Source organism: Furipterus horrens, unplaced genomic scaffold (genome assembly GCF_987537825.1).
Source record: "Furipterus horrens unplaced genomic scaffold, mFurHor1.1.pri manual_scaffold_4, whole genome shotgun sequence".
Taxonomy (NCBI): domain Eukaryota; kingdom Metazoa; phylum Chordata; class Mammalia; order Chiroptera; family Furipteridae; genus Furipterus; species Furipterus horrens.
The window spans coordinates 35,398,861-35,414,297 of record NW_028327174.1 but is presented as its reverse complement, the minus strand read 5'-3'; the positions used below and the strand labels follow the sequence as shown (position 1 = coordinate 35,414,297).

Genomic DNA, 15,437 nt, shown 5'->3' with positions numbered 1-15,437 from the left:
TGATAGGGCCTCACATATGGCACTGGCCTGCTGGCTCTGTTGGTGATGGAGTCAAAAAAGGGACAATGGCCTCTGCTTGCCTTGAAGCCAGACACCTCAGTCCCACCACACATGCCACTGGTGCCTTTTAAGTTCCTACCCCATGCTTGAGTTCAGAGAGAGTGAGTCTGAGTAGGAGAGTCCATGTGTGGGTTCTTTAAGAGGAACTTCTTGAGGCTCTAGCAGTTTCTTCCATAGGCTCGATCCCTGCTGGTTTTTGTAGCCAAATGTTATGGAATTTATCCTCCTGGCTCTGGAGCCCTGGGCAGGAGGGCCTGGTGTGGGGCTGAGACTCATTGCTCCTGAGATATCCCTCCCAAATTTTTATCCACCACACATGAGTGTGGGACCAGCCCTTTTGGGGTGGATAGATATGATATCTTTAATTCCATAGTTGTCAGACTTACATTCAATTATATTTCTGAAAGTCCTGGGTGATGGTTGTTCTATATTTTAGTTGTAATTTTGATGTGGTTTTGCAGAGGCAAGCTATGTCCACCTACACTGCCATCTTGATCAAAACCCCAAGGTTCTTCTCTGTTCTAAGGGTTGTAATAATTGAGGTCCTATTGGAATCGCATTAGAATTCCCACCCAATAATAAAGTAATCAGCATTATTTAATTCAAATAGAAAACATGTCCTATTAAGTACACTAAAATGTGACTTTCTGTCAAACTAAAACCCTAATGTAAGCGGAGTTCCCCATCACCCCTCTTTTTAACAGCAAATTTATTTTTATTCTCACCTCAGTGACACTGAACCTCATTATCTGCAATTGTCAGGTAGCTTTTCCATGCTAACATGGGTTGCTACATTCCCATAAACAGGCTAGAACACAGGGAGACCCAAGGTTTTATCATGACTCTGAAATTTCTTTCAATTTATATAACTTGTATAAAGAAAATATCCCATATCTTGTAGAAGTTATAGAACCTACAATCTCTGCCTAAAACAATGGCCAATCATACAAATTAAGTAGGTTCTGCTTCTGAACTTGAGTAAAGAAGTTATATAATTGGTCATGGGTCATTAAAAGGAAGAAACCGGTAATAAAGTATGACAGATACTCTTTAGTCATCACTAATATGGCAATGGTTAAATTCAATATAGATACCAAATCTAAAGGTAAATTTAGTCCTGCTCTGCCATGAGTTAACCATGTAATCTTTATTCTACTTTCTAATATATAACATAAGGGCTTATACAATATAATCACTAAGATTCTATGAGTCTATAAACAGGGTTAGATTTTTTCCACCAGTTACATCATTATACTATCATATTTAGAGCCTCTTTATATGTCAGAAAATGAATAGCCATCTTAGATTTATTAAATACCTGGGGCCTTCCCAATACATTGTTTTGCATTAAAGATTGAGATATGGGACAGAATGTTCCTGTGCTGTAGGAGCTCATTGAAGAGCTGCTTTTATGTGCATTATCTCATTTGATTCTCAGATTAAGTATTTACAAAGGAGGTAAATGGGGCTTGGAAAGTTAAATGGCTTGCTCAAGGTCACATGATTGGTAAAATGGCAGAACTGTAATAGAACCAGACATTCTAACTCCAAGAATTTTTCTGTTGTACTAAAAATAGCCTACAAGGTTCATATAACCAACATTCCAGAAGTGTAATTAAAACCATCTTTGTTTTATTTTATCACATTATCATTGTCATTGTCATCAAATATTTTTAAGTCCCTGTAATATAGGAAGAAATAAAATATTGCTGTTGTCTAGGAAAATCTCGCAATCTGATTGAGGGAGATTGTACTAAAAACAAATCGTAATATATTTTCAACAAAAATGTCTCTGTTTGAGCTACTAAAAGAGGATACAGTAATCCCTAACCGATTACCTGAAGCAAAAATTAAGCTTTCTTGTTGTGATCCATGAAATTGAACTTTTTATAAAAGATTTAATTTTTCTCTTTCTCTGCCATAGGCCTAACCTAGCTGAATTTGCCTTTCTGTCTGGTTAATTTGTCAATCCAATCAACCCAATACAGTTTTTTAATGATAATAGCATAAACCCAAAACTCCTGATTTTATAAACTAAAAACAGATCACAGGAGCAAGTAGAATATTAAGGCACACTTTGGTGCTTAATTATGTCATGCCAAACAAAGACATAATTGTTAGTGCTTATACATGATTTTCCTGAATAATTTTTGCATGTATATGCTATTCACATACCACATATTCAAGAAACCAAAATAAACTCCAGCTTTAGCCCTCATGGGTCTCCTTAATAGTTCCACTTATGATCCACACTGGAGAACGTTTCTGGTTTTACTGCTTGTTTTCCCATCTCAAATAAGGTATATATATATGTGTGTATATATATATAGTGTAATATATATATACACACATATATACACACACACATATATACCTATACATATATACACATATATGCATTATAGTGTATTAAATATTTAACACTTTAACTTATTATTATAACTACTTTTAGCACAGTTCTTCATAATTATGAAATTTAGCAGCTCAACTAAATCTCAAAACACCCTCATATAGCGATTTTCTACCACCAGCCTCCTTGTTTTGTATATGAGGACACAGAGAGATAGCAAATGATTAACCTGCTGAGATCATGCAGCTTATGATTTTCAGAACTGGAAACTAAGGCCAGGATGTCTTACCACATCTTTAGGGTGTTTCACTATAGGTAAGTGATATTATACACTTGACTTTAAAGTTTTATTGCAATAAGCCATAACATTTTTTAAAATTCTAACTCCTATAGTATTTAATATTAATGAATTGTGTTTTTTTTTCTTTTGTTAGGCCATTGCCTGGTATACTCCTATTCACTGGAAGCAAGCATGGGAGAAATTAGAGACTGACATTGATTTTGACAGATGCTCAATAGTAAGTCTAACATCTCAAAGGCACATGTTCCATTGGCCAAAAACTACAACTACAACTGAAGAAAAACATAATCAATCTAAGAAAGATATCTCAAGCTATCAGATAGAACCAGTTCCAGGTTTTCTTAAGAGGTAAAATTTGCTTGTTTTTCTTTTCTTTCTTTTCTTTTTTTTAATTGAGCCCTTCCCACAAGAGGTAACTGAGCAGGTGGAAATGATTGGGTGACAAGTAAGTATGTGACGAATAGGTTAATCAGTAATGACCAAAAATATCTATTTTGAACAGGACCATAAAACCCATAATAGCTTTAAAACATAAAAACACAGAGCAAGCAGGGATATACTCATGGGACAATAAAAGCAGGCAATTTTCACAGGCAATGGAGGACCCCCAGCCATTTCACTTCTTCATGGCACTGCTGTTAGAGGGGTGAAGAGATGAAGTTATCACATCTTTAATAGTGCAGAGGTGAAGGGAGAGGTGTAACACCTCAGAATTTTATCTTGGGCCAAGAGCTGGCTGTGGCTGAAGGTGCAGAATTTGTTATTCATTTGTTATTGTTATGTTATTCATTTGTAGGCAAATGCTTCTGATGTTGTAATAAAAGTGCTTCTCACAAAGTTTAGAAAAGCCATTTTTTCTGGTCTTAAAACATGCTCTCTTCTAATTGAGCCTTTGTTATTAATGCCACTGCATGAAATGCCTTTGAGTTTGATTTAGGCTTAATTTTCTTTTTTTTAACAGAGAAACAGAAATCCCACCAACTCTTTTTCCGAATCGCAGCCCTTGGTGCCACAGTCCCAATGTCCCTGCACATCCTTACTGTCCTCTGATTGAACCTCAAAATACCAGCATGCCTGGAAGCAGCTTAAATAGACAGCCCAGGCCTCAGCCAGCCAGGTATGAATCAGCCCTGGTAAGTCAAGTGGATACTTACTCCAGCAGAGAGTAGGGTGTGTGCGTGTGTGTGCATGTATGTGTAGAACAGGTAAAATGGGGTTAAGTGGTAAAATACACTAACTATTAAAAACTATTCCTTACAAATAGATGGCTCCTAAAGGAGTTACTGTCAATCATTCACTTACATCTCTACCATAGTGTACTTACTGTTTTTGATAAATATCTGTTGAATGCATTAATGAATCAAAAGAATAGCAAAAAAGTGCTGGCTGGTGACTCAGTTGGGTGGCGCATCATCCTGTACACCAAAAACGTTGTGGTTCCTGATCAAGGTACTTAACTAGGTTGCGGGTTCAATCCCCAGTCAGGGTGAGGACAGGAGGCAACAATCAATGTTTTTCTATCACATCAATGTTTCTCTCTGTCTCTGTCTCTCTATTTTTCCATCTGTGTCTCTCTCTATTTTTTCTCTTTTTCTTTCTTCCTTCCTCTCTCTCTCTAAAACCAATAAAAACATATCCTTGGGTGAGGATTTTTAAAAAAAGAAAGAAAGATCAGGCAAACAGCATGGCCAGCAAAATAAGTAGTTGTTGACGTTTGATTAGAAGGACATTTTGTTTTTTATTAGGCAAGATAAACTGGGCCTAGACATTATACTATGCTAAAAAAGTATTTGTCTTTTCCAAACATACTCTAATATTAATCCCAACATGTTATTTTTTTCAACCAGAAATTTCTTATATAAATTCTCTCAATAAAACTTTTAGAGTTGATATTATTAACTCAGAATCGGTGAATGGATTTCAGGAAGTCCATGAATCTGCTAAATTTGGTACAAAAATGTTGTGCCTATGTCATTTTTCTGGGGGAAGAGTCCATGAGTTTCATCAGATGCCCCAAATGTTTCAGAACCGATTAGAAGAACACGATGCTAGACCCTAAGCTGTAGAGAAAGGCTGTCTCATACTGTAGCTGTGTCCTGGTGAAGTTAAAATGATTTGCAAACTTTTATTTAGCAGACGGATGCTTTTTTAAAATGACATCTTGGATAGAGAACCAATGTATAGAATGGATAAGAGCAGACCTGCCCAAGTGGAAGAGGAGGCAGTGATTTTCGTTATACCATTCTTCTTCCCTCCTTCCCTGGCATCACAGGATTCTGTACACAATATGAAAACCACTGTTAGTATGCTAACACATCATTGGGAGATGCCACCCCAAAATAACACCCTTCAGAAGTGAAATGATGGAAATTTTGTAAATTTCTGATACATTCCATTTCATAAAATTAAGTATCCTATATCTTCATGTCTGAGTTTCTTCATTGTTAAAGTAAGAGATTTGCGTCTGAAACTTAAAAAGCTCTTTCATCAATAAGTTTTATACACCTAATATATATATGGTATATATTATTTTATACACACATACATACCTTTAATACTCTGTGACTTAGATTTGAAGCTCTTAAAAAGTATATTAATTTATTTTTTCTTCAATTAATGATACCCTTCACTATTTTATTCATTTTGGACAAGTTTGCCACAAAAATTTGACTTCAAATTTTCTTTCTTTTAACTTTTTCAGTTACAATTTACATTCAATATCATTTCATATTCAGATTTTCTTGATTCATCTTTGTATAATAGTGTCAACTCACCTTATTTATTTAATAATTTTTGATATTCAACACAAGAGATTTTATTCTATGTGTATATCCTATAATTTATAATAGTAATCCAAAAAGATAGTTGTTTTGATACTTTCAAGGACTCTGTTCATCAATATATACCTTTTTGATTTTACTTAATAAATTTTTAATATGAACAGATATACGTCAAAATTGTGAGAAATTTTATTTCATTTAAACTGTGAAAGATTGCCACATAGACAGATGTTAGGAACAATTGATTTTTCATTTTATTACAGCAATGCGGGAATCATCAGTTCATTTCTTTGAAAGAATGTGTAACATGATCCTTCAAGGGGAAATTACCTAGTTGATTAATTATCCAGTCTCTTTTTAATTTGCCTACTCACTGGACTATTTATTGTCATTAGCATACTTCTCAATAATAATTGACAAAAAAAACAGAGATAAAACAAAAGTCCTTCAATTTTACTCATAGGTTCTTCAATCCTGCTCCTTGCCCCCTATGCTGGAATAAATAGGCTAGTTTGCTGAGTTACAAAAGAAAGAACCTTAGTTGCACGTGACCTCTACCTGGGAATAGTTGCCTTATTTTTAACTGTGCCTCTCAACTATACCACAGAGGAGCCTAGAGACTTAACAGTGAAGATAGTTTTAAAGAAACATATGCCCAATTTATACAAAGAAAACTTGTGTTTTTAAAATTATTAAAATACAGAAAGCATAGAGGATAATGTTAGAAGCACCCATGTACTAATCATTCAAAATTGATGTTAACATTTTCACATGTTACCAGGAAAAGCCCTTTAAATTTGAAATCCCTTCCTTTCATTGATATTTGGAATAAATTATTCTGGTCCTCATTTTTATATTTTAATCATGTACATATGGATCAATAAAATATGAGTTCTGTCCACAAGATTTCCAGCCATCTAATATGAAAAACAGAGATATTTAATGAAGAAGATACAAGAAACATTGTAAATAGGACAATGACACCCCAGTCCCCTTCAAAATAGGCACCTTGGGACCTCATTCAGTTCTCCCAATCATCATCAGCCACCCCATCATATTTTCCTGAATTTCATTGACAGTCTGAAATCTCCTCCCTTTCAAAGCTGATTTTTAGTTTGGGAAAAGCCAGAAGTTGCAGGTCACCAAATCTGGGCTGTTGCGGGGCTGAGTCACCTGGGTGATTTGATGTTTTGCCAAAAAACTGCACAGGACATGAGACATGAACGGGCACATTTTCATGATAAAGTTGCCAATCACCAGTTTCCCATAGCTGTGGCCTTTTGAATCATCTGAATAGTTTCTGTGGAAGAGCATTCAAGCTTAATGCAAAATTTGATGCAGATTCATTGCTTTACTTGCTGAGTCATTTTGAATGTGACAGCCACACAGTACACATGCTCACTCATTGGTGTCTACCACCCTCACTGACTAGTACAGTGAAGTCATCATTGTTCACACATGCACATTCCAGTCCGCTCTCCTTGGCTGCCAGGTTACATGGATGTCACACAAACTTCTCATCATATTAACAGCAGCTGGGTTTTTTCTGGAAAGACCTGTACATATAGTATAATTGATGTGTTTTTAATCACATAAATGGCAATAAATACAGTGCATGACACTGTTTAAATATGTGATGAAGGACAGACAGAAAAGGAGACACAGAAGTTTTTAAGCAGGCATCTGAGAGTTACATTGTATTTTAAAGAGAATTTTGAAGCAGTGTTGAAAATGAAGTGGACTGGAAAGTATTCCAGAATCTAGGGTGAAAGAAAGAAGGAGGGGTATAATAAGAGAGGCGAAAAAAGGAAAGAAAGACCAAAGTATATTTGCAAAAGAGACTGAGGACAACTTGGTTCTGTAGAATTGTAACTTGACTTCCAAAGGACAGGAGAGATAAGATTGGGGCAGAAGTGATATTTAAAGAAACAATGACAAAAAATACAAAAATTGACAAAAGACATCAAGCCATAGAATCAAGAAGAACAAATCTCAGGTAGCATGGCTCCAAAGGAAAGCACACTAATGTATATTATAATAAATATTTAGAAAACCAAATAATGGAAGTCAGAAGACAATGGAATGATATCTTCAATGTGCTAATGTGCTCAGAGAACTACTATGCTAGAGTACTATACCAAGCAAAAATATACTCCAAAGAGTGAAGATGAAATAAAAACATTTTTTAGGCAAACAAAAACTAAGAGAATTCATCAACAACAAAGTCACACTAAGGAAATATTTCAAGCAGAAAGAAAATGATCCTAAAGAGATGCACAAAGAAGGAAGAAGTGAAGAAAAATGCAGAGTCAAAACATGAATAAACATAAGTGAATAGTTGCTATACAAAATAATACTAATATTATCTTGCAGAGTTTACAATTTGTATAGAATTTAAATTTGTGACAACTGTATTAGTTTCCCAGGGCTACTGTGACAAAGTACCCCAAACCAGAAGTCTGAAATCAAGGTGTCAGCAGGGCCAACTTCTTGCTGAAGCTCTTGGGGATTATCCTTTCTTGCCTCTTCCTAGTCTCTGGTTGTTGCCAGCATTCCTTAGTTTCTTGGTTTGTAGGTACATCACTGTAATCCCTACCTCCATCTTCACATGGCCTTCTGTCCTCTGTGTGTGTCCCTACTTCCCTCTTTTTATAAGAATGTCCGTCACTGAACTAGGGCCCACCCTAATTTAGTATGATTTTATCTTAACTTGATTATATCTGCAAAGACCCAGTTTCTAAATAAGGACATATGCACTGTTTCAAGGGGTTAGGACTTCAAACTATATTTTGGGGGGACATAATTTAACTTATAACAACAGCAATAGCACAAAAGGTGGGCGGGGAGTAAATGGAGTTAAACTACTCAAAGTGTTACAACTTTTCCAATAATTTGCAAAAGTAACAATTAATATTAGACTATCATAAGTCAAGGATATGTATATTGGAATCTAGGATAGACACTAAAATATAGTGTGTGATTTTCATATTCATGATATATACCATATCTTCATTATCATTCAGTAAAAAATATATTCTAATTTCCAATGTGATCTCTTTTGATACATGAGTTCTTTGGGAATAATATATCATGTAAAGTGGGTTTATTTCAGGAATGCAAAGTTGGTTTAAGCTTTGAAAATTAATTAAACTTATCATCATAACAGAATAAAAAGAAAAATTATATAACTGCCTCAATAGATACAGAAAAAGCATTTGATAAAATTTAATACCCACTAATTAGGAGAGAACCTTAGAAAATTAGTATTTGAAAAAATTTTCTAAATCTGACAAATGGTATCTACAAAAATTCTAAAGTAAACCATCATATTTAATGGTGAAGTAATGAACATCTTCCCCTTGAGATTTATATTAGGACAACAATTCTCTACATGATGACTTCTTTCAGCATTGTACTAGAAGTCTGAGGGAAATAAGGCAAAAAAATGAATATACAAATATTTCATTACCCCGTAAGCCAACAATTCTATTCCCAGAAATTATATTTTAAAATGTATGTGTACATATATACACCAAATGACAAATATAATAATGATCATAGCAACTGTACTTGTAATAGTCAAAAATTAGAAGTAATGCAATTATTGGTGACAGTATAATAAATAAATTATATGATATATTAGTACAATCCTATAAGCAATGAAAATGAACTACTGCTATGTGTGGTAACATCAATAAATCTCATAAGCATCATATTGAACAAAAGATGCCAAACAAAAAGGATTGCATATTGTATGTTTCTATTTATATAAAATTCAAACACATACAAAACCATGGTGGTAAAGGTGAGAATAGTAATTATCTCTGGAAGAAAGAAGGGAGTACCTCTTGGAGGTTACACAAAAACTGCTTCTAGGACACTGACAACGTTTCATTTCTTGACCTGGGTGGTGTTGACATCATGCTGTGTAATTATGACTTCTGATCTTTTCTGCATGTATGTTATACTTCAATAAAAACTGATTTTTAGAGACTTGATGACAAGAAAAGGAAAATTAGAAAGGGAAGACAGCACAGTTATAGTAATGAACACTGACAGCTTGTACCCTGAAAAGGAAGGAGAGAGAAAACCTAAAAAAATAGATGGATGAACTCAAAATGAATATTAATAATATGAGGCTTACGTGGTGTAGCAGAAAAATAGTTTTACCTGAAATAAGTCTAAGCCTATCATTGTATTGCAATGCATTGAAAATTAATTTTAATAAAGATTATCATAGTTCAGTTACTTCCAGGAACATCTTGTGGCCTAGATGGCTAATTACTGCTCCTAAGCCATTGTTCCTCTAGACACAAGACCCACAGGTCCAGGGAAACCCAGACACATGGATACTAATAATGAAGCCTGCAGACTTCCAGTCAAGATGAAGACATACTTTGTCTCCTTGTGCAACCACAAGAAAAATCACTACTGACTGCAAAACAAAAACACCCAGAACTCCCAGAAAATCGAACTCTATGGAAGTCTGACAACCAAGGATTTAAATAAGCCAAATTCATCCAGATGGGTACTAGGGGCAGAAATCAGGAGTGGGGGTGGAGAAGATGTGGTATGATGTGGAATGTCAGCACAGAAGATGGTCCCAGATTCACATGTGGTGGAAAAAAATCAGAAGAGGTACCTTGGGAGGGAGTGTTCCCAGCCGCAGGCCAGACTGCACAACCCCATGTTCCAGTACCAGAAGATAAAGCCTTATAACTTCTGGCTATAAAAACCAGTGGGGGTTAGGGTGGTGGAAGAAACTATTAGTTTCCCAGGAGAGTCTGTTTTAAGGACTGTAATGGGCTTAGAATGTATGCAAACCCACCCACTTGGAATCACCACCAGGGCAAAAGCTAGAAGGGCACCAGTCTCATATGGGAAGTGGGTTAAGTGACTAGAACTGGGGCAAGGCCTCCAGAAGCCAGGCAGTGGCATTGTCCCCTCTCTGACCCCCCCCCCCCACACACACACGCACAAAGCCACAAAGCAGTGAAGTGGGTTGCCTCATCTTGGCAAATACCTAAGGGTTCGCCCTATACACCTTAACAGGTGCACTAAACAGAGAGTCAAAGCAGCTCTACTTAATACACAGAAACAAACACAGGGATGCTGCCAAATTGAGGAGACAAAGAAATATGGCCAAATGAAAGAACATAACAAAACCCCAGAAAAAGAACTAAATGAAACATACACAGTCAACCTATCAGATGAAGAGTTCAAAACACTAGTGATAAGGATGCTCAGAGAACTCATTGAATATGGCAAAAACATAAAGGAAGAAATGAAAGCCACACCGAGTGAAATAAAGAAAAATCCACAGGGAACCAACAGTGAGGGCAAGGAAGCTGGGATTCAAATCAACAATTTGGAACATAAAGAAGAAATACACATTCAACCAGAACATAATGAAGAAACAACAATTCAAAAAAACAAAGAGGATGTAAGAAGACTCTGGGATATCTCCAGAAGTGCCAACATCTGAATCATAGGGATGCCAGAAAGAGAAGAGTAAGAGTAAGAAATTGGAAATCTATTTTAAAAAATAATGAAGAAAACTTCCCTAATTTGGAGAACAAAATAAACATAGAAGTCCAGGAAGTACACAGAGTCCCAAATAAATTGGACCCATAGAGGACCACACCAAGACACATCCTAATTAAAATGTCAAAGGTTAAAGATAAAGAAAGAATCTTAAAAGCAGCAAGAGAAAAGCAGAGAATTACCTACAAAGGAGTTCCCATAAGACTATCAACTGATTTCTCAAAAGAAAGTTTGCAGGCAAGAAGTATTCAAGGTAATGAAAAGCAAGGACCTACAACCAATAATATTCTATCGAGCAAAGCTGTCATTTAGAATGGAAGGGCAGATAAAGTGCTTCCCAGACAAGATAAAGCTAAAAGAATTCATGATCACCAAGCCATTATTACATGATATATTAAAGGGACTCCTTTAAGAAAACTAAGATCAAAAATATGAACTTTAAAATGACAGCAAACTCAGAACTATCAACAACTGAATCTAAAAAAACAAAAACAAACTGAGCAAGCAATCAGAACAGGAACACAACCATAGGTATGGAGATCATTTGGAAGGTTATCAGCTGGGAGGGGGAAGGGGGAGGAAGGGGGAAAGGTACAGGGATACAGGGATTAAGAAGTGTAATGGGAAGGTACAAAATAGACAGGGAGATGTCAAGAATATTGTAGGAAATGGAGAAGCCAAAGAACTTATATACATGACCCATGAACAGGAACTAAGGGGGTGAGGAATTGCTGGAGGGAAGGGCAGTACTGGGAGGAGGGGGGCAAAGGGAGAAAATTGGGACAACTATAATAGCATAATCAACAAAATATACTTAAATAAAAGAATGAAGCCTGATTTTCTGTCTCTTCTGCAGTTAGGACCATGTGTCTACATTCTGTTACAATGACATGTGAACAGAAATCGTGTATATAGCATCTGATCATGCCCTTGGAGTGAGTGCTCCCCTGTGTCTCCTCTGTGCCATGATAATAGGAGCTGGAGTTGACATCTTTCAACCCCAGAGGTGAAGCCATGTGTTAAGGATGAAAAAGACATTCTACATAGCCTGTATTGGCACATCTCCAGGCCGTTAAGTGGGAGAGAAATAATGTTTTAGCCATTGTTCTGTCTGAACCAGATGGTCCACACAGGATCACTACCATTTAGTTTTCCTTAATAGGCTACTGGTTAAAAAGAAAACAAAAATATCAGTTAGAAGGGACATTTTTAATACAAACAAGTAATTTGCATATAAAATGAATATTGGTTTAGAGGAGTCACATTCTTTCCTTAGGTGTGTTGATTGTGCTCTAGTTACATTGGTTGTTCTTAGATTCATACAGAAATCTTTACTTAATTTCTAGTGGTTTAGTGATATAAGCATAGGTAGATAATACAAATATGGCAAATATTAATTATTGAAAATGGATGATAGGGCTATAGATTTGGTTGTATTATTCTTTCATATTTTCTGTATGCTTGACATTTTTCACAATAAAAATTTGAAAAAATAAAACAGAAAAATATTTTTTGATAGAATATAGTATGCACTTGGGGCTACTAGCACACAGAGGTGAGGCGCTGACTACAGTGTGAAAGAGCAGCTTTGGGGAAGGATAAGAACGTTTTACAAAGAGGATGTGCTTGGGTTGTGTCACCTCTACTGTTCCCAGACCTAGAGAGAATGTGCTTTCTTTTTGCTGAGATTAGTTTACAGATTTTGATAGCTTTGTCAGTCTTCTTCTGTAAGTCAAGTTAAATGACAGAAACTAGCCCAAAGATAGTGCTCTACAGACATCGTTTTAAACTAACACTGTGGTGTGTGCATTGTTTAGTGCACTTTATTTGCCCACTAATATACTTAGCCTATCATGTGTGATCCATAGAGCACACTGCAGGGGGATTCATTTTCATTGTGACTCTACAGTTGCTACTGTCTGCCATGCAAATGTCATTGTAGTAATGATATTAACAATGTTCCTTTGTTTCTGAGGGTTGCAGAGCCACTCTGTGAGAGCCAACCTGTTAGAAATAAATGAAACTAAAACATAGATAACATTATGCAGGAATGAAACATTTAAAATCCCATCAATGTAAACTATCTTAAAAATCACAGTTATGGAATTTTACATTAATTAGACTGTGGTTGGTTACTCATTATGGTCCAATAGACAAGGCTTATCTTTCCTGGGATCAAAATATCCTTTTTCCCATAAGACCATGTTTCCAGCCCATAATGGTAAGAAAAAGAGAAAATATATACAAATTAGAAATCAATTATTTTTACGTGCCCTCCATATTAGTATCTGTTCTGTTTATTGATGTTTATGTCTGTATTACATTGTTAAGTTTATTAGATTAAGTATTGAAATGCCATATGTCACATTGTTGTGATTGGGGAAATTTTTAGTAAATATTATGAATAAAAATTGTGTAAATTGATATTTAGAAATTTTAAACAAAAAAATCTGATTATCCTTAGAAAAGGTCAATTACTTAGGTCTCCTACAATCAAACTGAATGGAAAATAATTACTTGAAGAAGCACTGCAAACTGCCAATGGTTTCTGTCTGTTATTTGTTATCAAATAATAGCATCAAAAATTAGGAACATTTTTATAAAGAAAAAATTATATTACATCATGTATTTAAGGATAAAGATTCTTCCCTTCTGTTACTTTCTTTCAGAAAATTTAGATTATAATACCACCATATTTCTGAAGACTTTCTTTGGTAAATAGTAGACAAGAAAAAAACATTTATAGATCTCTTCTTACTGCTGTAATGCAGGTATTTTTAATGACCATAAGAAGAATTACAAGATATTAGTCCTAATGACAGACTGATTGGGTAACTTTATGACTAGATCTTTTACTTCAAAACATTTCAACATTATAAGACATAAGTATTTTAAATTAATTGCCCTTTAGCTTTGAAAGATCACAATCTCATTTCTAGAAATATATATATTTAATAATCCATTTCTTCATACAAGTAAGAAATATTGTTCAAGAAGTCAGGGTATTCACATTCATGCTACTGAGTGTTGAATATTTCAGGCTCAAATAACCCAAGAAATAGCCATCACCCTCTGATATTGAAACAAACACCACTTCTACTACTAATCTTGTAATAAATGTCAAGAAATTATAGATGGGAATTTTTTATAAATGTTATTAGCTTTAAATACAGTACTTTGCTATAGAACAAGTGTTCAGGGTGTAATTCAAAACCTTCACCCTCAGGCAAATCAGTCTGGAAGGACATACATAAAATATTTACAAGGTCTGTTTCATGCCAGCAAATTTCTCCAGAAGATGGGAAGTTATGTGCTAGATACTTTTTATATCTAAGCCACCACTGTGGTAAGGAAAGTGTCTTAGAAGCCTACTTGTATTCCAGGTCCATAACTTACTATTCGGAAACTTTACACTGTGATGTGCCAAACAACATCCTGACTCATTGGATTCAGAAACCTATTAATGGCTAAGAAATAACTATGTGAACCAGAAACACCTGGCGCTTTTGTTCATCTTTCTTGCAGATCACATTTTTACACCCAGCTTCTGGATAATTGTTTCCTTGTAATCAAATGCTGACAGTTTAATTTGATAATTCTTCCTCTGACCTTGCAGAATAAAAGAAAGAGTTAGCTATGACTTGAGAAGCTTTTACTGTCCTTGTTCGCCCTTCCCCCACCCCCTGTCAGAGGAGCGCATTGTTGTCCTTACCTAGGATATTATTTTGCTTTCTTTTATTTTACAGGACTGACAAAGTGTCTTTTTTCTGGGGTATAAGTAATTTGTACTTGGGAACATTAGACTGAGCATGACTTCAGTTTGATACACTAGTTTTTTTTTAATGTAGAAATTATAGTTAAAGTGATTTTCAACCCTTGTTCATGTATACAAAGGTGAAGGAGGCCACCACCTCGGTCACTTCATTTGTCACCAGGGTGGAGTGAGCTAAAACGGTAGGCTAAGCGGCATCTGCCCCTGTCCACACACCGCCTCGTGCCCTGCTTCTGTTGCAGCCGATTCCTATACCTCCACCACTGGCTGCTTCATCATTATGGCAGCTGTAAGTGCAGAAAGTAGAAAGCATTTGAGGAATTTTACTGGTAAAATATATGCTGCAATCTCAATTTTTAAAAACATATCTTCTAGATGGATACTTTTCCTCACAAAGTTTTTATTATGTCTTGAAATATGTTTTTCTTTTAACTAGTTTATTGAAAACTTAGACTTGATAATCAAACAGTATTTTGCAAGGGGTTTTTAAACCACTTGGTTTAAGTTACCATCAAATAATATTCTTAAACCTAAAATTCCTTCAAATGAAAGAAAATCCTTTTATTAATAGTTTACTCAGTATTTGTTTTAATGTGAAAAATCAATGCTTGAAATACTGGACTAAATTCC

At 35.3% G+C, this 15,437-nt stretch overlaps 1 protein-coding gene across 1 annotated transcript in view; it reads left to right on the top strand.

Annotated features, from left to right (window-relative positions):
* The window catches only part of LMNTD1 (lamin tail domain containing 1), a 40,043-nt gene that overhangs the window by 15,693 nt on the left and 8,913 nt on the right, over positions 1–15,437 (top strand). The window contains 3 exon segments of the mRNA XM_090275489.1: positions 2,845–3,059; positions 3,673–3,814; positions 3,816–3,844. Coding sequence (XP_090131615.1) covers positions 2,845–3,059; positions 3,673–3,814; positions 3,816–3,844 — 386 coding nt within the window.